The sequence below is a fragment of the Solea solea genome, chromosome 2 (assembly GCF_958295425.1).
Source record: "Solea solea chromosome 2, fSolSol10.1, whole genome shotgun sequence".
Taxonomy (NCBI): Eukaryota; Metazoa; Chordata; class Actinopteri; order Pleuronectiformes; family Soleidae; genus Solea; species Solea solea.
Genome location: NC_081135.1, coordinates 38,094,267 through 38,115,774, shown reverse-complemented (window position 1 = coordinate 38,115,774; position 21,508 = coordinate 38,094,267). Strand labels below are relative to the sequence as shown.

Genomic DNA, 21,508 nt, shown 5'->3' with positions numbered 1-21,508 from the left:
ATTTGCTCGAGTAAAGCAAGAGTCATCAAATAAGAGAAATACAATATATTAATAAAAATAAATAATAATCAATCAATATTTCAATATATACTTTATTGTCTCATAGGGAAATTAGTCTTTTTGACTCACTTTGTGCAGAATCATAGTACAATAAATGAGCGATAAAGAGGCAATAAAAACAACTGCATTAAAAAAACTGCTAAAAACACCATAAAAACTACACAATCCCTAAATATAGTCTAATAGATATACATAAAAACATTTCTATATTGTATATTCATAGACGTTAAAAAATTCACACTTATTATTTATTACCATTCATTTTTTATACATATCCTTAATATCTCATTTTATTTTATCTTAAAATCAGAATTAAGATGGTGTATATAGAAAGATCTATATACAACAAAAATAAAAGTTGTATATGGCTATATATATATAATATGTAATATGTAAAATATATACAGTATGAACCAATGAACCCACCAAATGTTCATGATTAATACACTGAAAATATTTTCTCAAGGGTTGGTGTGTATGAACAATAATAAACAAATAAATATGTATAATATGGAGCAACATGATGGTTTTGATTCAAGAGTTACAAAGTTAGTTGATTTAGGTCAAAACTGTAAAAAAATATCATGTTACACGCCTGAATCTGAAAAACATAAAAGTTGTTAAATAGTATACAAATAATGTAATTAACAAAATTCATTCTGATCTGTTCATATATTGCTGAGATATATACACATACACATTTGTACATATCTGAATTTGTTCAGTGGGAATGTTGAATTTAAATTGCCAGCAAATCTGTAATCTGAATCAGATCTGGATGAAATTTAATCCGATGGTAGAGTGTCTGATCCTGCATACATTTACCAAAGTTTGTTCAAATCTGTTGAGTTTTGACAGGGATATGTGATTGGTTTTTTTCGTAACAGTTTTTCCATTAATTAGAGATAAATTACTAATTTTGTGGTGTTAACAGTGATTAGATACTTACCAAAATTGAGTGGGAACATACTTGATCACCTACCCATTATTATTAAATTTAAATTGTAATCTAAATCAGGTCAGTCTGATGGTAGAGTATCTGATCCTGCATACACACGTAACATTTCCTTCAAATCCGATGAGTTTTGACAGAAATATTATTATTTATTTTTTTTACAGTTTTGCCCATTTTAAGAGATGGGGATTTCTTGGAAATGTTATCATGTTTTGTGTCGTCATCAGTGGGTAGATTCTTACCAAAGTTGAATAGGAACATACTTGACTGATCAACTACCCATCACCAGGAATTCAGACTGATCCATCAAAAAACTGCAGACAGGAAGTTGCTAACAGAAGGACAGCCTTACAGATAAACAAGCACCAATGAAAACATTATAACGTCCTGGATGTAATGAAATCTTCAACACATCCAGTAACAACACATGCACTTGTTTACATTAAGGTGCTCATGTAGAGTGACACAGTGACAGTGAACGACTCGCTGCACTGAACAACATATTTAATTCAAAAAAAGGGCTGGTTCCATATTGTTCTGCAGCCATTGTTCACTGGATGTGTGGATACCATACTAGTATTTTCCTTTGTCCATGCGTGTCAAAACACCAAAACAGTTAATTACCCTCCCCCCACACCCACTCACACTTCAAATCCATATTTCTCCATCATGTGCCAGTAGCCTTCAGCTGTAGCTGAGAGAATTTGAATAACAATAGTTGTTGTTTGTGGAGTGTCAGTATAAAAAGCCCTGAAAACAAGGAGAATCGCTCCAACAGAGACCATGGGCAAGGTGAGTGCTATTTAAAGCTGTATTAAAGCTGTTGTACGTACCCTTTGTTGATTTCTGTGGTATATTTCTGTGATTATTCTGCCTCCGTTTGTTTTTTGTGAATAGAAACGATATAGGATTGTTAGTTTGCTGCGTTATTCTTCATCTGAAAACAGGCTCTGTCAGGGAAAACTATCAGATCTGATTGAGGGAGCATTCGTGTGTCCCGCAGGGGAAATTCCTTTTAATCCTACCTCTACGTTTTGGGTACCCCAGAGCAAGGTACCCAAATAGTAGAGGATGTTTTTTTTTTTACTTGGTTGACACTTGCACTGGCAACCCTCCAGTTACAAGCCAAGTTTCCTTTCCACTTGTCCATGGGCTGCCCCGTAGTATAATTCATTTTTGAAACTTTTTGTGGATGCTTCTTTGTGTTTTCAGTCAAACTCTGACCAATTTTGCAGTTGTCTCACGTTTACTAGCTTAATGTTGCTGTTGCCTGTGTCTGCCACAGCCTATGACATCTTCCGCTAAATATAAGCTAGCTCCTTAACTTCCTGTCAGTTGACGCTAAGCGGAAACTCTGACTTTGACCTAATAAGAAAAGGGTGTTTAAATTTCAGCGTCATTAAAGTGAGTAGAACTTCCCGCTAAATTCTATAATTTGTCACTAAACACTCTTGGTAACTTCTTCAAACACAGATTATAGAACATCTCTGCATCTTTGACTGACACTCTAAAGCCCCGCCCCACACTAGAGGATAACTGACCTGATCTGGTCCTTCTGACAATCTTGGGTGTCTTCCAATTTTAGGCTGATTTGAACAGATTATCTGGCCAGAGTGAGGGATTAACAGATATCGGAAGCATCAAAGTCCTTCTGATTTCTAATCGCTCACGCCCGAGCAGGACCCCACAATAACCGTAGTACCGTAACTTGTACAAACCAAGAAACTTAGAATCAAAGCACAGACCCTCAAGTCCCTCAGTCCTGGGGACACACTGCCCTGCATATTTTAGGTGTTTCCTTGCATTCAAATGGTCAGCTCATCAGCAAACACTGCAGAAGCCTGATTATGACCCATTTATTTGAATCAGGTGTGTTGGAGCAGAGAAACACCTAAAACATGCAGGGCAGTGGGTCCCCAGGATTGAGGGACTTGAGGGTCTGTGCTCTGGTCCAAGATTGAGAAAACATTGAAAGTTCTTTGTGTCCCACATTTTGAAAATCAAGTCAGATTTGAAAATCCTCTAGTGTGGAGCAGCCATTACCAAAAATAGTCATGCTGGTTTATTGAAAACTAGAATATAATCAAATTTCAACATTTTGAACGTTGTGTGCTCACAGATCATCTTCTACGAGGACAAGAACTTCCAGGGTCGGAGCTATGAGTGTAGCAACGACTGCACGGACCTCCACACGTACTTTAGCCGCTGCAACTCCATCAGGGTGGAGAGCGGCTGCTTCATGATCTACGAGCGACCCAACTACATGGGCCACCAGTACTTCATGAGGAGGGGCGAGTTTCCGGACTATCAGCGGTGGATGGGCTTCAGCAGCAGCATTCGCTCGTGTCGGATGATTCCCGTGGTGAGTGGTTCACAAAATTGTAAAAAAGCAGAGGAAATGTTGGGGAAAGACTTCTTTAAAACTTTGCTTTTCCCTTTGGTCCCACAGTACCGCGGCTCCTACAGAGTGCGTATCTATGAGAAGCCAGACCTCGGCGGCAACATGATGGAGTTCATGGACGACTGTCCCTGTGTGTCTGACCGTTTCCACCACCGCTACGTCTACTCATGTAACGTCATGAACGGCTACTTCGTCTTCTACGAGTATCCCAACTACAGAGGCCGGCAGTACTTCCTCAGACCGGGCGAGTACAGGAGGTACCGCGACTGGTGCGCCACCTGCGCCATTGTCGGCTCCTTCAGGAGAGTCACCGAATTTTAGCCATCGTCCGAAAACTTTGTTACCTGCTGTACATACACTTTGTTTATTAAAGAATTGAGGTGAATTTTTAAACCCAACGAGTCGACGTCTTTTCATTTATTTGTCAAAGGTAAAGTTATCCTGTGTGGTTTGTGTAGGCTGTAATTTATTTTGTTATTGATGTAAACAAGACGCTATAATGTACTGAAATAGATGACAATAAACTTGACAGTTCTTCAGTGATTCTCTGTGATACTTTTTTGACTATGTTTATTGCTGTGCTGTCTAAATAATACATTTTATGTGTCGGTATTTAAGCTATAACCTAAAATACCATAAATCCTGATGAACATTCAGAATCAGGACCAGGATCTTTTTTAAATTTAAATTGGGTGAGTTGGGAAAGGAGGAAATACATAAGGAAAAATATTAAGAAAATTAGCAACAGATAAAAATATATACATTTAACATGAGATTACGAGAAATGCCTAGTAAGAGAAATTACCTTTCAAGATCAATAAGGACAATAAACATAACTGTAATAATTAAATGTGTGAAAATAAAACTGTTAAAAACAAACTGTATAAAAATGTAATTATGCTGTCAAACACAAAATTATTTCCATATGCATCAGAGAAGTATTGATTCACATTTTCCTGTAGCTATATGACTACATCCCATATTTTATATGGTAATCAAAAATATTTAACAACAATGAATTCTTTAAAATGATGACGTTTTAATTCACTTCCCTAAATGTATGTCCTTTTGTTGGTTTTCCAAGCTGTTAAATGAAAAACTTAATTCAGAAAATACATAATTATTATTTTACCATCGTTAAAAACTTCAAATAGAAATGATATGTATGCTCTATTATTAAATCACTTAATGTTTTATCCTTTTGCTGCATTCTACATTCTTTTAATAATTTGAGTCAATTTGTAGTCATATATCATATTCTATGCATTATTTTAGTCAGACTTTTTGTTTTCTTTCGTAAAAGTTTCCAATTTTTTTTGTAAATCACATTTAGTTGCCACTGTGAATGAAATGTGTGATACAAAATAAATCTACCATATCATCTGGTCAAAACACATTTATAGCAATGTCCTAACTAACTGTTTTTCCTTTACTGAATTTTTTATCAAAATGATAAAAATGTATTAAAACATAGTAAAAAATACGGGAAAAAACACTCATGGTGTTGAAATGTGAACAGTTTTATAATTTCAAGTCATAGACTAATCTGCACAGTATTGAATTTAGTGTTGCTTTTCATGAATACTAATTATATATATCTAAATATACATCACTAAATACAATAACCAAAAATCTGTGTACTGTACATAAGTATTTGTTTTTATTTCAAATGTACACTGCAAAACTTGATTTTTAAGGTAGTAAAAAAATAAATAAATCAGGAATAGTTTTCTGAGCACAAGACTCTAAAAACTGTCTTTTCAAGAAAAGTATTTCCAACTTTGTCTTAATAAGATGGCTCACTCTAATGTTTAATTACCAGTAACAAGTCCAAGACTCCAAACTGAGAAACAAGATTTTGTTTTTCTCATTGTAGTACAATTTACTATCACAGATTGGTGGGTGTGCAAATATAACAAAGTAATATTGAAGCTATAAATTCAGTTTAGTCACGTAAAGGAAGACGCATTTTAAGTTACCACATGACAGAATTTCTTTGCTGGTGATAAGCACCTGCAAGTGTTTTTGGCCTAAATTCATAAATTTAAGGAACATTAAAATCTGAAAGTGGCTGCAGATTCCTGGTTTTAAGAATTCTAGCTAAGCAAAAATTGCTTTGGCAGATTATTTTTCTTTAAGCAAGACAATTTCATTCAATTAAAGAATATTTGGCTTATTTCTAGTATGAATGCTTTTGCAGTGGAATGTGAAAATAGAAAAATTCAAAGTCAGTACATTTAATTCTTTATACTCAGGTTCTGGGTTTGTCTGAGATGTGGCCTGATGTCGACCATCATCACTGTGGATCAGAGAATATGTGGAGAACCTTCTGATCCCTGACAACACAAAGCTTTTGCCTGTAGCAGACAATGCATATGACCACTGCCAGAAATGTATGGACGGAGAACAGCTGTTACACATTCACAGGCCCCCGTTTAGCAGAGTCATACTGCCAATTCATCAGCTTTCCACATTTGAATAACAACACACGTTGGGCCCTGGTGTTGTGTATAAAAAGGTCTGGGAGTCGTGGAGTTAGCAGAGCAAGTTGAACCATCCACCAGGAACAACCTAAACCATCATCATGGGCAAGGTAACTGACATTCACTGATGTTTTACCATATTTTAAAACATAACAAATTACTGACGTAGTGTAATGATCTCCATTTCAGATTGTCTTTTACGAGGAGAGGAACTTCCAGGGTCGTTCCTATGAGTGCATGAGCGACTGCACCGACATGTCCTCCTACCTGAGCAGATGTCACTCCTGCAGGGTGGAGAGCGGCTGCTTCATGGTCTACGAGCGTCCCAACTACATGGGCAACCAGTTCTTCATGAGGAGGGGAGAGTACCACGACATGCAGCGCATGATGAGCATGGGAATGACGTTTGACACCATCAGATCCTGCAGAATGATTCCTTATGTAAGACACCTGGTCAATATATCAGTTTTTAAATGATTGTAAACTTAAGTTTAGACTTACATCTCCTGTGTGTCGAATTACAGCACAGAGGACAGTTCAGGATGAGGATCTACGAGAGGGAGAACTTCGGTGGTCAGATGTACGAGATGATGGATGACTGCGACAACATCATGGACCGTTACCGCATGTCTGACTGCCAGTCCTGCAACGTGATGGACGGCCACTGGCTTATGTACGAGCAGCCCCAATACAGAGGCAGGATGATGTACATGAGGCCTGGCGAGTACAGGAGCTTCAGGGAGATGGGCTGGAGCGGCATGAGGTTCATGAGCATGAGGCGCATCACTGACATGTGCTAGACCTTCTGTATTTGACTCAAGTGAATAAAAGCAATGTGTAATTCATAATTCATGGTTGTCAAGTGTTTACTTACACTATGAGGTTTGGCCCTTATTTGTCACCCAAATCTCATGGATAGTTATGTCACTGATCAGAAATTAACGACTAAACTAACTATGTTCCATGTTGAAGTTCACCTGCAACCAGGCTCCTACTCCCAAATGTCCACTCTTTTGCTTTATCATATATACTTTACTCTAAAAGGGAACATAAGTTACAAAATCTAGTGACCATTAACTTTTCAGGAAAAACCTTTAGTTATGACATAAATCAAGTAAAAACTAGGGTCATTTCCCCATAGTACTTCAGTTCAAACTGAATTTTGGAATTTGGAATTTTGTGACTTTTGGTCAAATGGTCTCATTCATTCATCGTCTTTCGCTTTATCCTCCAAACGAAAGGTAGGTTCACACCTTGGACAGATTGCTAGCCATCAAAGAGCAAACACACAGCAACAAACAACCATTCTCTCTCACACTCACCTCAATTGTCAATTTAAGTGTCCACTTAACTTCTGCATGTTTTTGGGCTGTTGGTTGGAAACCGAAGAACCTGGAGAAAACCTGAGCACACACAAGGAGAACATCCAAACTTGGTCCAATGACCTACAATGATCTTTGTAGCCCTCAATGGGAACATAATTTACACAATTTACATCATGTTCCTGAAGAAGACATGAAACTAGTGACTGAGACATTAACTCCTCAGGAAAATGTTAAGTGATTTGATAAATCAAGTAAGAAGTTGAGTTATTTTTGAAACTATCAGTCGCCCCCTGGTGTACAGTACAGTAAGTACAGCCCGTATGAGTGTAATAATAATAATACTAGCATGATTGACAGATGGTTGCTGGTATCATCCAAAATTTCGGTTGCAAACCCTCAACATGGCACCGGCCAACATGTGATTGTGGAGGATTCAAATAGGTAGTTCAGATTCCTGAGCTTGTGATGTCACAACCATAAACTTCAATATACACCAAGGGTCATTCTTATGTCCACTTGTATTCTCATGATATGTGTTTCTCCTTGGCTCCGATGTTGTGTCTTTCAGAAACACAACATCCCGTGTCAATCGTTATGCAGATGACATTCACTTTTATGTACAGTCACACCTGACAACATTTCCTCAACTCCCTCAAAGTCTAAGTTTAAACTATTCTGCCGTTTGGTCTCTAACCCTGATTGGCTGCTTTTTTCCCTTAAACTTGTGAGAACTTTGGTAAAGTCAATATGACACATATGGAACGATTGGCCAAAACCACTTGCTGGTTTACGAGTGGTAACACACAAGTTAATGAAGTAAATTGGGTTGTATGAAATTGTGTTTTCATTACTTTTATAATTCGGGTTAGGGTTAGGGTTAACCCTAGGGTTAGGGTTAGGGTTCGTTTTCAGTGCATATGACAAATGTTTGTTTGTCATACTTTGTGAACTACCGAGTAAACATGGTCCTGGAAAAGACTATTGGGGTTTAGAAGTGATGCTGGTGTGACCCTGAAGCCTCAAAAACAGATGTTCATACTCTGGTTTAAGCTTAAGCATAGAATTTGTCTGCAATGTCAACCTCGGACTTTTAAGTAAAACAGATCTACTCTGAGGTCAGATGTTTTGTTGTTGTGTATGTGTGTGTCAGGCCACTCTGTAACAAGTCACAGTTTCAAAAGAGAATCACTAGATTTTGCTTAGTTTAAAATCTTAATGACTTTTATTCACTGATGCTCTAATAACAGGAGTCCATGATGCGCTTCATGCTCATGAACTTCATGCCGCTCCAGCCCATGTCCCTGAAGCTCCTGTACTCGCCAGGTCTCATGTACATCATCCTGCCTCTGTATTGGGGCTGCTCGTACATCAGCCAGTGGCCGTCCATCACGTTGCAGGACTGGCAGTCGGACATGCGGTAGCGGTCCATCATGTTGTCGCAGTCGTCCATCATCTCGTGCATCTGACCGCCGAAGTTCTCTCTCTCGTAGATCCTCATCCTGAACTGTCCTCTGTGCTGTGAGGTGAAAAGTGAATGAAAATGAGTTAAAATATGTGTATACATTCGTACAAATACACAAGTTATGACTGTACATACAAAATACCACCACATGGGACTGCAGTGAGAACAGAAAATGCTTGAGAAACTTAACAAATATTACTTAATTTGATACCACTCAAATAAAGTAGGCAAATTGTCTTTGTATAACTTGCTTGTGCTAAAATGATTAAGTTCAATCAAGCAATATTTATATCTATTTATAATGTATTCTATACATATGTATCTATGATTATACCTGCTTTTTGAATTAGTTGAATTTACTTAATTTAACTACCAGAGCTGTTTACAACTTAAAATAGGTTACTTAACTTGTTTTTTTCTAATTTCAAATGCACTTTAACCAAAGGGTTTAAAGTGCAACTGCACAATAAACTGCACAATAAATGATCTTTTAAATGCCCAAATCTATCAGCATGAACAAAACAATTGCAAAGTATCATTTTAAATAATAATCTTTTAAATATAAATAAGTGTAATAACAAAACTAAAATTTTCTGACCTCTCATGGGCCCACATGTAATTCACCTCACGGCCCACCACTGGGCCACGACCCACATTTTGGGAATCATTGTATTTACAAATGTTTATTATTATTTTTACTTCAATCACCAAATTTTCTAAGTAAATTTTCTGAACTTGGGCCGCTGTAACTTCCAAATGCCTCTCTGGAGATCAATAAAAGATCTTTATCTTTAAATAATTATCAAATACATCAATATTATTGTTTTCATCTTTCAAATTAACAGTTATTAATGAGTTTGGTTACCATGGGGATCATGCGGCAGGACCTGATGCAGTCACTCATGCCCATACGCTGGTAGTCGGAGTACTCGCCGCGCCTCACAAAGTACTGGTTTCCCATGTAGTTGGTGCGGTCGTAGACCATGAAGCAGCCGCTCTCCACCCTGCAGGAGTGACACCTGCTCAGGTAGGAGGACATGTCAGCGCAGTCGCTGCTGGTCTCATAGGAACGACCCTGGAAGTTCCTGTCCTCGTAGAAGATGATCTGTGAGGGAGGAGAATAAAACATTAAGTCATTTTTTTCAGACTCAGAATGTGTCAGAAAAGTGAGAAGCAGAAGTCGTGCACACCTTGCCCATGGTCATGGCTACTGTTGCGACTGTCTCGGCTCAAAAACAACTGCACGCTTTCCTCCGCGTCCCGCCGCAGCTTTTATACCTGACCTCGCTTTCCAAAAAAACACATTACCTCATTGTTTAAAGTCCTGACAGAGCAACATGAAAGCAGAGGCCCCTCGCGCTCCGCTCCGCTTCAAAGTGACTACCTTCAAACACGTGGTGATATGCGGGGGTTGCAGGTTGTCAGAAGAGGCCCCGCTCACTTTCTATTGTCCTGTTAATGCTGAATAACACGACAACAGCGAGGTTTCCACAAACATACCTGTCTGTTATTCTCTAAAACCGCCTGTTGAATATGTTACTTCTAATCTATCCCCCCAAAAAATAAAGTAATAAACACACATATACATATATATACTGTATGTCTCAATCCAATTTATTTATATTTGTACAGTAGTGATTAAATAAATAAACGGGTGTAAAAAACAAATGAATAAACACATAAAAGACATAAAAATGTGTGTAGACGCGATATCTCACCCAGAAAATGCAAATGCACATTTAAAATTTGACAGTGAAGAGGCCTGCTTAATGTATATATATATATATGATATAGAGACAAACACAAATTAACTCTTCTTAAAAATACAAGCGCTAAACTTTCCAGATCTGATTCAGTTTAAAACAGTGCAAATAATACTCAAAGCAATAAATAATTTACTTCCAAATAAAATAAAGACATTGTTTATATATAATTTAAGAGGGAGACTAAATTTAAAAATGCAGTATGCCAGAACAACTTTATGGAACACTCTAACAGATAAATGAAAGCCGAGTGAAACCATAAATCAGATTAAAACTGTATACAAAATACAAATTTTAAGGATAAAGAACAGCAGTTTAATCCATGACGGTGATTTATGGCCAGACGTATTCTTGTGTTGTACTGAGAACATTCAGAACATTGTATAAAATACTGTAAATATTTACAAGTAAAGTAAATATAAGTAAAGTCTATAAATTGTGTTATATAATTATATACAGTAACAGTTATAATAGTTGTGTGTAATAGAAATGAGGTAGGTATATTTAAGTTTATACTTCTGCCTACTCCTTTTCAAACTATCTATCTATCTATCTATCTATCTATCTATCTATCTATCTATCTATTTGAAATAAAGCCATTGGCTAGTTTTTAAATCTGGAAGAATCAGTCAAACAAACTTTATTTATACATCTCTTTCCATACAAGGCAATGCAACTCACAGGATTAAAAACATAATCAAAGAAAGGAAACACATGGCCCCACCCCCACCCTCACCCTCAACAACCGTTTCAGCCGACAAATGTCTGGTGTTATGTGTTAAAAATACAGCAATGGAGAATTGAAGAAGTGAGGAAAAGAAGAAGAAGAAGAAGAAGTAAGAGACCAAAGGATGTGAGGAGAGGAAGAGAGGACAGGAAGTGAGGAAATGATAACTAATGGGTGATGATCAAAACAGGAGGTAAAAGAAGGTAAAAAGAGAAATATAATATATATAAATGAATGAGGTTCTATGAGTAAACTAGAACATGATAAAATAATAAAATAATAAATAGAAAATTCTGTTGAAGGACACGAAAGGGTAGAGTATTATAATTTTGTCAGGTCCTAAAATGGAATAAAAGAGAACAAATAAATAAATAAATACATCTGAGGATAAAAAGGTGGGTCTTAAGTTTTCTATTTGAAAGTATTTTTAACTTAACTATTCTATCAATTTCATGTCTTTCTTGAACCTTTAAGAATTTATTTAAATATCATTAAATATCAGTTTCATTTTATCTTTATTTTATACTATATTTTTAGGCCTACCAAAGATGATAAATTATTTTTCTTTATTTCATTTATATATTTAAGATTTTTACTTTTAGTTTCTCAGGGCCACACGGTGGTGTAGTGGTTAGCACTCTCGCCTTGCAGCGAGAAGACCCGGGTTCGAGCCCCGGTTGGAACAAGGGCCTTTCTGCATGGAGTTTGCATGTTCTCCCCGTGTGTGCGTGGGTTCTCTCCGGGTTCTCCGGCTTCCTCCCACAGTCCAAAAACATGCGATGTGGGGATAGGTAAATTGGACAATCTAAATTGACCATAGGAGTGAGTGTGAGAGTGAATGGTTGTTTGTCTGTCTCTCTATGTGGCCCTGCGATGGACTGGCGAACTGTCCAGGGTGTACCCCGCCTATCGCCCGATGTAGCTGAGATTGGCACAGCACCCCCCGCGACCCTCTAGCAGAGGATAAAGCGGTAGATGATGACTGACTGACTTTTAGTTTCTCCAGACTTCTACCCTTTGGTTTCTTTTTATTCCCTTTTACCTTCACGTTAACACATTTAATCTTCTTAAACTTTTATTTCTTTTAGCTTTGTATTGATTTTGTACAAGTCTATCATTGTGTTGTTTTTAAATGTGTCTGTACAGCATCGTAAATCTGTTCCACAAAAACACTGCCTTACAATTCCAAGAATTACACACACATCAATTCTTTTAGTTGCTAATTTCTAAAATTTTCACTTGAGAATATCTGTTCCTCAATTTGCATGGATAAAAGTATGTTATTTATTACACTTAATGTGTATTTTTCAACATGTTGTGTGTCTTACAATCAAAATTTCATGAATATACCACACACCAAAAAACAAACAAAAAAACAAAATAATTTTCAAATATAAATTATAATATTATTATGTTAATTCATATAAATAAAGCGGTAGGATGCGGTTGGATGGATAAATAGCCAAAAAAGCTAGAATGTATATAAAGTATCACATACTCTTACATACATGACAATTCTGGATAAACACTACTTATTTATTCTTGGTCATGTCTTGGCAGTAAATCTACTTTTGGTTTAGAATTAAACTATATTAAACTATTAAACTGGTGTCATTACAATCAATACATTTTCTCTGCAGCTGTAACACAATTATTTTATTTATCTAATGTGATGTTTTATGTGAAAACACACATTCATTCTTGTTTCTCCTTATATCATTTTTAAAAAAAATGTATAAATGTCATTCAAAAGGGATTTTTTGAAAAATGACAGCATTTTAACTTTTTCCACTTTGGCACTAAACAAAACTGAGCAGCAACAACCAGTGTTTTCCATTATGTATTTAAATTTTGCTTTCAATTTATAAAATATACAAACTATTAATGACAACATTGGATATGATAGAGCCATAATCCCTGAAACTCCTGCGTTAATGAATGCATTTATAACCATGGAATGGTTGATGTTTACTAATGTGTAAACAACAAACAAACATTGATTTAAATTTAAATGGATTTTTGTTATTGTAATTTGTGTGAGAAAAAACAACTGTATTGGTGATCATATGTTCGTTGTTTTTTTAGTTTGCAAAATGTATTTTTTGCAGTGTATTTTCTCAATGAGATTGATATTGTACGTTTGAAATTTGAATCCCTGTTTATCTCACTGCTTATCTCATTCGTAACATCAGTAAAAAAGGCCACAACATTTTGTTTGTTTGTTTCATCTTTCATTTTTTTTATTTCAATTAGAAAATATCTAGCACATGTCAGTGATGCGCCTCATGCTCATGAACCTCATGCCGCTCCAGCCCATCTCCCTGAAGCTCCTGTACTCGCCAGGCCTCATGTACATCATCCTGCCTCTGTATTGGGGCTGCTCGTACATCAGCCAGTGGCCGTCCATCACGTTGCAGGACTGGCAGTCGGACATGCGGTAGCGGTCCATGATGTTGTCGCAGTCGTCCATCATCTCGTGCATCTGACCACCGAAGTTCTCCCTCTCGTAGATCCTCATCCTGAACTGTCCTCTGTGCTGTAAGAATTAAAGAAACACACAAAAAGTATTAATTTAAGGTAACATTTTGAAGAAATTGATAAAAAAAAATATAATTAGTGTGTTCTAAACCTACCATGGGGATCATACGGCAGGACCTGATGCCGCCGCTCATTCCCATCATGTTCATGTAGTCGGAGTACTCGCCCCTCCTCATGAAGTACTGGTTGCCCATGTAGTTGGGGCGATCGTAGACCATGAAGCAGCCGCTCTCCACCCTGCAGGAGTGACACCTGCTCAGGTAGGTGGACATGTCGGCGCAGTCGCTCATGCACTCATAGGAGCGACCCTGGAAGTTCCTGTCCTCGTAGAAGGTGATCTGGGAAAAACAGAAAAGAGGAAAGCCATCACTTTAGATATGTTAAAAAGCGTAAATATATAACATCATCGTTGATAGTTCTAAAATAACTACCTTGCCCATGCTCATGTCTGTGGTGGTCATAGTTGTAGATGAGCTGCTGCTGTTGCTACTGCTGCACTGCTGTCTTCCTCCTGTCCGAGCCCGGCTTTTATACCGGACCGGCATCAGTCGTCAGCGGGCCCCCATTGTTGAAAACCCTGAGCCAGCACCATGGTATAGAGAGCAGCACAGGCCCATGTGTGCTGTTGAATCACGTGACTGGGACCTCAAAGACTTTAGAACTATTGAACTGTTTTTAAACAATACAGGAACACAAAGCATCTCTCACGCTATTATAGTATAGTCTGTTTCACTGTATGAATGTGCCAGTGTCAGTTCAGTCATTCTGAAATAAATAATAGTAATTCTATGTGTTCTGTAAATCAAGCTTTTATTCTTATGTAAACATAATTACATAGGATGGGGTTATATGTCAGTAGATCACCAATTAAGAAAAACATTTCTATATATGTGTACAATCTAAAATGTATTATATATATACATATATATGTATATACACACATGTAAAATGTATACTTTTATAATATAAAAGTTATGTAAATAATTTCATGGCCCCGTCTCTCCTTTAAGTTCTGTTATTTGTTTTTCTGTTCATTCATTGGTTCCTGTTTTATTTTGGTACTCATGTCTTGTTTCATTTCAGATCCACTTCCTGTCAAGTTTCCCTCCTGTGTGATTACTGGCCCCGCCCTAATGTGTTGCACCTGTGTCTCATTGTCATAGAGTATTTTGTCTCGTCTTCCCCTCCTTCGGTGCCAGATTGTTTTTGCCCTTGTGTGAGATTTTCCAGCGTTATTTTCTTGATTCCCTAGTGACTGTGCTTTGACTGTGATTGTTTTTTGACTTCTCTTTTGCCTGCCGATTTGGATACTGTTGCTTGTTTTGGACTGATCTCTGTGTACTGATGCCTGCCTGAATAAAGATAAATAAGTCAAAAATGAGAGTTGAAATCTTTGGAAAAACATTATTTTAGAGAATGTTATTTATGATTATATGAGTGCGAATATCCTCTTGTGTAGGTGTATTAGTTTGTTTATATTGCATCTTATTGTATCTAATTTCCCTGAGTGAGTCATCCCAAGGGATCAATAAAGTTGGGTCTATTAATTTATTGTTCTATACCAGTGATTCCCAAACTGTGGTACTTGTACCGCTTGGGATACGTGATTAAGGGGGTATTCGAAGACAAAAAAAAAAAAAATTAGACAGTCAAATTCAAACAGACAATTTATTTTCAAGTTCACAGTATTAGGGGTATAAGGAGTCTGAAAAGTTTGGGAATCACTATTCTATACCTAAATCCCCCTAATTGAGGGACCAACAATGTAAATAAATTAAGGATTATATAAATATCTTATCTGTAAGATCAGCATTGGCCTTTAAATGTTCTGTGAAGTGAAAATGCTCAAAAACTAATACTATATAAAATTTGCAGTATGTCAAATTAATGCCAACATCCCAATAAGTATGGAAACACTATTTGCACTGTATTGCTAGGTCCATCCTATATCATGGACATATATTATAGGGTTAGTAGCTTTGGTTAGGATAGCAAAGCAGTTGTGTGAACAACCAATCATGAACATGACCACAACCAAATAATATAAATTCACAACAATGTGAACTTTAATAGTTATATTTTCAAAGTTCTAGTCTTGCATATATTTTTTAAATGAAAAAAAGTTGGACAAAATACAATAAGAGTCGTATATAATGTCTTTAACCTGTTGCATTTACAACACATGGTAATTAAGCTAACACTAGCTAGCGTAGTCTAAGTGGTTACTGTTAGGTTGCTAGCTGGCTACGTAGCTAACCAGTGTGTTTGCTTAATTTAATGTGACTCAGTGTTTATGACATGTTGCTACTCGGGTATACGATACTATCACATTACAATTAATTGTTTTCCAGAAAAATTGCTGACTCATATTACACAACAACCTATTCCATACTTCCTATTCATACTGCAACATTGTGTGGGCGAGTCAACTGTGTTTTAATTCTTTGAAAACAATTTGTCTTACACATGGGTAGGTATTTAAAAAAAAAAAAAAAAGAAACCGAGCATTTTCTGTGGGATAGCTTGAGAAAACGTTGACTCTTAGAAAACTCCTGCCGCACAATCACTGTTCATAGTGTAAATGTAAATTGTGACGTCACACTGTGTTCTGATGTAGCCAAACTTGTGCTAGTGTTAGCATTGATAACTGGAATTCTTTTAGCAAATATATATATATGTGTATATATTTTATTTGTTGTTTTATTTTTTCAGTCTATTCACAAATTATTATATATGTCTTATATATATATATATATATATATCTTTTTTTTAACAACATAATTAATAATTTCATTTAAAATCTCATTTAATTCATTTCATTTGCAGATGAGCCAGTGATCTTCACCTCTACAACAACCAAGGTTTTCATCAGATTCTGAAGACCTTTCTGTTGGAACTAGAAATTCCACAAATCATTAAAGAAATTATAGCAATACTTTTATTTACTATATTTATACTTTACACTTTATATTTATTAAGTAATTTGGAATGAACGCTACTCTGTGATCATGCATTTTTGCAGTATTACGTGTTATTTGTTTCCATGAGCCTTATCATGTATTTTTGTTCAAATTTACTCAAGTTTGTTTACTTTCTTGTCTGTTTTTATGTACGTGCATACACAGTATATTCACATTTCTTGTTCTTCCATTTGTGGTAATCTCTAACTTGGAAATACCAATATTATAAAGTCAAAATAATAGATAATAGTCACCCTTTGTTTGTACAAATAAAAGTGTCATCACCATAAAAATGTTGAAATTCATGAATCATTATTTATTCATGTAAATCAGTGCACAGTTGGTAAGTGCAGTCACTTTTTGATTTAGCAGCATTCCATGTATCCAGTAGACATTTGATGATCTTTTAGTAGCAGGAGTCCGTGATGCGCCTCATGCTCATGAACCTCATGCCGCTCCAGCCCATCTCCCTGAAGCTCTTGTACTCTCCAGGCCTCATGTACATCATCCTGCCTTTGTAGTGGGGCTGCTCGTACATCAGCCAGTGGCCGTCCATCACGTGGCAGGACTGGCAGTCGGACATGCGGTAGCGGTCCATGATGTTGTCGCAGTCGTCCATCATCTCGTGCATCTGACCGCCGAAGTTCTCCCTCTCGTAGATCCTCATCCTGTAGTTTCCTCTGTACTGTAGAGTAAAACAAAAACAGTTTAACTCCAAGTAAATCGAGCAACGTTAGACTTTACAGTGAACCGTGAAAACACAATCTGGTGCTTTACCATGGGGATCATACGGCAGGACCTGATGCAGTCCCTCATTCCAAACATGCTCATGTAGTCGGAGTACTCGCCCCTCCTCATGAAGTACTGGTTGCCCATGTAGTTGGTGCGGTCGTAGACCATGAAGCAGCCGCTGTCCACCCTGCAGGAGTGACACCTGCTCAGGTAGGAGGACATGTCGGAGCAGTCATTCATGCACTCATAGGAGCGACCCTGGAAGTTCTTCTCCTCGTAGAAGATGATCTGTAGAAGATTAAATTGGAGTGATGAGTACAGATGAATCAGTATTTGATTCACCTGAATTTACATTGAGTAGAAAGTTTACCTTCCCCCTCATGCCCATGTCGGTGTTGCTCATGTTGGCTGTGGTTGAGTGGTTGCTCTTGCTCCTGTACTGCCTTCCTACCTGGTTTAACCCTTTCCTTTTATACCCAAACAAACGTAAAGACCAGGCTCCGCCCTCTTCAGAGAAACCCTGACTCATCAATTCACCATTGAAGCCTATATAATGCAAAGGTTGCGTCTAGTTTTGCTTGGGCACTGGATACGTGACTGCAAAGGCCTTTTCTGTTGTAACACTGACCCATATGACTCACGTGTATATATGCTAAGTCATTTTTTTCTGTTTATGGTTAGTTAAAAATTCTCACAATATTTTTTTTTTAATACACAAATGTACTATATATTAAAGTTGCTATACAGAGACATGATAAAAACACAAAACAGAATTGAAAGAAGTTAATATAAACAGAAAAAAAATAACAATTTGTTAAAAAGCATCAATGACATAAAAACAGAGTAAAGATTTTCACTGGTAAATACTGTATAATAAAACAACTAAATAAATACATAAATGAAACTATTAAAATATGAGATTTGGTTAAAAATAGTAAACAATAAAGACCAAGTATGTATTATCATAAAGCTGATAACTGATTTTACCTAACTATAGTTTCAATTATTTTTATGTTCATGTCTTCTGTTCATGATCCTTATATTTATCTGTGTGTTTATTTTAGGTCTTTTCAGTAGTTCTTTTGTGAATAGTTGAAGAATGGTTGAAAAAATTAGAACCTGTTCAATTTGTCAGTTATTCGACAATAATTACACCAATATGAGCCTTTACATACGTCAGTATTTGTGCTTCTATGTGCAGATTTTGTGGAATAAACTTTTGGTTGTTGAAAATTTCAAAATGATCTGTTATCATTGCATTATTTAATATTGTATACATTTTTTATGTTCATAAACATTTTTAAATAATAGTAAGAATATATGTACATTATTACATAAGGTTGTTGTCTTAATTCAAGTTATATAGATTTGCATATTTATTATATAATTTATGGTTAAACTCTAAAATACATTTTATCAGCTGACATATCTCATCAGAATTTCTTTAAGCTGTAAATAATAGTATAATACATAGAAAATTCAACCAAATATGTTTTTACAGTGCACTATTTTAATTGGAAGTAGACTTATACCAAATTTGTCACACAAGGGTCCAAAAAATTAAATTAATAAGGTTGTAATATTTTGGGTGGAGCTGATGGTGTCGGTGCAGAAAGAGTTCACCCAAGGTCAACAAAAGCTTTTGGTCTCAAACTCTGAACAATGGGAACAAAGTGTTGGCGATGAGCAGCTTTGACGTGACAATGTTGCTGTGGTGAAAGGTGAAGAGGTCATGAAAACCATCGGGCTCCACAGCTTTCCACATACAATCACTCGCAAAGAACTGAAGCCGTGCTAACTTTACCATATTATCGTTTTTAGGAATAAATCTGTGTTGGCAATTACTTAACAAACAAAGATTTTATATAAATGATGGGGATGCTATAGTCTCCTGATTTGGACACTAAAATGTAACATGTGTCCTTATGTATATGTAATAGAGGTAGTAATGTAGGCTTCAGAAAAATACTGTACTATATATATTTACATGTATCTAGAATTGTCTGGGCACTTAACATATGAAAACACATTATCATATTGCATATTGTACATTTGACTGTTCATATTCTGTGTGTTTCATGTGTTGAGTATCATTTTAACTGAACTGAACTGAACGTGGCGAGTTGTCTTGGCCAAATCTCCCTCATAAGAAAGATTTCTATCTCAAGGGACATCCTGGTTAAATAAAAGGTAAAATATAAAATAATTATACAGTAATAGTAGCAATAGCAACACTTTCATATTGAGAAGAACTATTACAGTAAAACAGTCTAATTTCTAAAGAAATATCTGTTGACAGTTGAAATTGTGTTTGGGACATAAGGGAGGGTGAATGTCAACTTAATAACATGGCAATTATCAAATATTTCTGTGTGAAGGTATTACACTGAGTAGTCCCAAGTAATTCTCAATTTCTAGTTATTTCATGAACATTCAATTGGAAATTATAGAAGCATAGAACTGCCACAGAAGAGAAAAAACAATCAAAAACATGGTATTACTGTAATATTTTCAATGTTAATTAACCAATTACTGCTAGCAAATGTGTTGTGTCGTCCAAAGTACTTCAAGTCATTCAATGAACATTTCTTTTTTAATGATTAAAAAGATGGTATTACTGTGATATTTTCTCCTTATTCTCACACAATTACCATTGTTTTTACCAAGTAATGCTAAAAAATGTGTGACACCATAATGGTACCACCCTACTACAAAAATATATGAAAAATAAATCTATAAAGAGCTATAACAAATCACTGGAAGCCTCCTTTTTAACCAATACAAAATGATTCAACAGGGATAAATATTTTGTCAAGAAAAGACTTTTATTGATTTAGTAAATGAAGACACATTTTTATCAACAGTTTTTACATGTCCATGATGCGCCTCATGCTCATGAACCTCATGCCGCTCCAGCCCATGTCCTTGAAGCTTCTGTACTCTCCAGGCCTCATGTACATCATCCTGCCTCTGTAGTTTGGCTGCTCGTACATCAGCCAGTGGCCGTCCATCACGTGGCAGGACATGCAGTTGGACATGCGGTAGCGATCCATGATGTTGTCACAGTCGTCCATCATCTCGTGCATCTGACCGCCAAAGTTCTCTCTCTCGTAGATCCTCATCCTGAACTGTCCTCTGTGCTGTGAGGAGAAAACATTTGGGCGTTTACCTTGATGAAGACTTGGATCTGGATCTGTGTAGAACTTTACCTGTGTATAGCTATTATTACATAAACATGACAAAATTCATCCCCATCTGTACTTAAAATTGGGGGAGTCCAATTTTAAGTACATATGTGTATATCTCTCAATTTAAATTTGCCACCAAATCCATAATCTGGATCAGATCCAAATTAAACATAGTCTGATGGTAGAATGTCTAACTCTCCATAGACATACCAAATTCTGTTCAAATCAGATGAGTTTTGCCCATTAATAATTTTTGTGACATCATCAATGGGTAGATTCTTACCAAAATGTAAAGGGTACATTCTTGGGTGTTCACAAAAAATTGATCTGTCAACAGGAAGTTGCTACAGAAGGACAAACTTACAGAGATGATCTGGTGCTTTACCCTTTCGACCCATCAGTCTAACTAACTGCATTTCCATTTGTTGCAATAAATTGTTTAATTATGAGGTACCGACCAAAAAGAGGTACTGAAGAACATGACAACACTGATATTGAACCACAAGAGCTGTTTGTGTCAAGCTTCTTACCATGGGGATCATACGGCAGGACCTGATGCAGTCCCTCATTCCAAACATGCTCATGTAGTCGGCGTACTCGCCCCTCCTCATGAAGTACTGGTTTCCCATGTAGTTGGTGCGGTCGTAGACCATGAAGCAGCCGCTCTCCACCCTGCAGGAGTGACACCTGCTCAGGTAGGAGGACATGTCGCCGCAGTCGCTCATGCACTCATAGGAACGACCCTGGAAGTTCCTGTCCTCGTAGAAGGTGATCTGGATGAAAGAGAGAGAGTGTAAATGCACAGGAAGGAGTTTGAAAGTGTAATGGTGAGGTGTGAGCGTGAGTGATTACCCTGCCCATGGTCATGGTGGTGGTGTTGGTTTTTCACAGAACGGTTGCTGCTGCCAAACTGA

General features: G+C 36.7%; 4 protein-coding genes across 5 annotated transcripts; 1 reads left to right on the top strand and 3 right to left on the bottom strand.

Moving 5' to 3' along the window:
- The first annotated feature begins 1,798 nt into the window (after positions 1-1,798).
- On the top strand, positions 1,799-6,747 carry LOC131475215 (beta/gamma crystallin domain-containing protein 1-like). The gene is made up of 7 exons (XM_058653175.1): positions 1,799-1,807; positions 3,135-3,377; positions 3,465-3,736; positions 5,293-5,314; positions 5,992-6,009; positions 6,089-6,340; positions 6,424-6,747. The coding sequence occupies exons 1-7, from the start codon at positions 1,799-1,801 to the stop codon at positions 6,697-6,699; spliced, it is 1,092 nt and encodes a 363-aa protein (XP_058509158.1). The 3' UTR covers positions 6,700-6,747.
- Positions 6,748-8,427: 1,680 nt separating this feature from the next.
- Positions 8,428-9,965, bottom strand: LOC131447606 (gamma-crystallin M3-like). The gene is made up of 3 exons (XM_058619496.1): positions 9,877-9,965; positions 9,552-9,791; positions 8,428-8,740 (listed from the first exon to the last, which is right to left on the bottom strand). Exons 1-3 carry the CDS (start codon positions 9,889-9,891, stop codon positions 8,462-8,464), a joined length of 534 nt encoding a protein of 177 aa, XP_058475479.1. The 5' UTR covers positions 9,892-9,965; the 3' UTR covers positions 8,428-8,461.
- Positions 9,966-13,391: 3,426 nt separating this feature from the next.
- Positions 13,392-17,845, bottom strand: LOC131447993 (gamma-crystallin M3-like). 2 transcript variants are annotated; one of them, XM_058620110.1, is made up of 6 exons: positions 17,777-17,845; positions 17,452-17,694; positions 17,092-17,359; positions 14,409-14,442; positions 13,810-14,032; positions 13,392-13,712 (listed from the first exon to the last, which is right to left on the bottom strand). In XM_058620110.1, the coding sequence occupies exons 1-6, from the start codon at positions 17,807-17,809 to the stop codon at positions 13,437-13,439; spliced, it is 1,077 nt and encodes a 358-aa protein (XP_058476093.1). In that variant the 5' UTR covers positions 17,810-17,845; the 3' UTR covers positions 13,392-13,436. The 2 variants fall into 2 exon arrangements, with proteins under 2 accessions (XP_058476093.1, XP_058476092.1); XM_058620109.1 differs by lacking the exons at positions 14,409-14,442; positions 17,092-17,359; positions 17,452-17,694; positions 17,777-17,845 and adding an exon at positions 14,146-14,213 and having other exon boundaries at positions 13,810-14,052.
- Positions 17,846-20,210: 2,365 nt separating this feature from the next.
- Positions 20,211-21,508, bottom strand: LOC131447967 (gamma-crystallin M2-like). The gene is made up of 3 exons (XM_058620099.1): positions 21,447-21,508; positions 21,125-21,367; positions 20,211-20,546 (listed from the first exon to the last, which is right to left on the bottom strand). Exons 1-3 carry the CDS (start codon positions 21,459-21,461, stop codon positions 20,274-20,276), a joined length of 531 nt encoding a protein of 176 aa, XP_058476082.1. The 5' UTR covers positions 21,462-21,508; the 3' UTR covers positions 20,211-20,273.

Coding starts and splice junctions, on each gene's coding strand:
- LOC131447967 (XM_058620099.1), bottom strand. Junction 20,547..21,124: donor CCTGCCGTATGATCCCCATG/GTAAGAAGCTTG, acceptor TTCTCCTCACAG/CACAGAGGACAGTTCAGGAT.
- LOC131447993 (XM_058620110.1), bottom strand. CDS start 17,809: ATGAGCAACACCGACATGGGCATGAGGGGGAAG. Junction 17,695..17,776: donor ACATGGGCATGAGGGGGAAG/GTAAACTTTCTA, acceptor AATCTTCTACAG/ATCATCTTCTACGAGGAGAA. Junction 17,360..17,451: donor CCTGCCGTATGATCCCCATG/GTAAAGCACCAG, acceptor TTTACTCTACAG/TACAGAGGAAACTACAGGAT.
- LOC131475215 (XM_058653175.1), top strand. Junction 3,378..3,464: donor CGTGTCGGATGATTCCCGTG/GTGAGTGGTTCA, acceptor TTGGTCCCACAG/TACCGCGGCTCCTACAGAGT. Junction 6,341..6,423: donor CCTGCAGAATGATTCCTTAT/GTAAGACACCTG, acceptor GTCGAATTACAG/CACAGAGGACAGTTCAGGAT.
- LOC131447606 (XM_058619496.1), bottom strand. Junction 8,741..9,551: donor CCTGCCGCATGATCCCCATG/GTAACCAAACTC, acceptor TTCACCTCACAG/CACAGAGGACAGTTCAGGAT.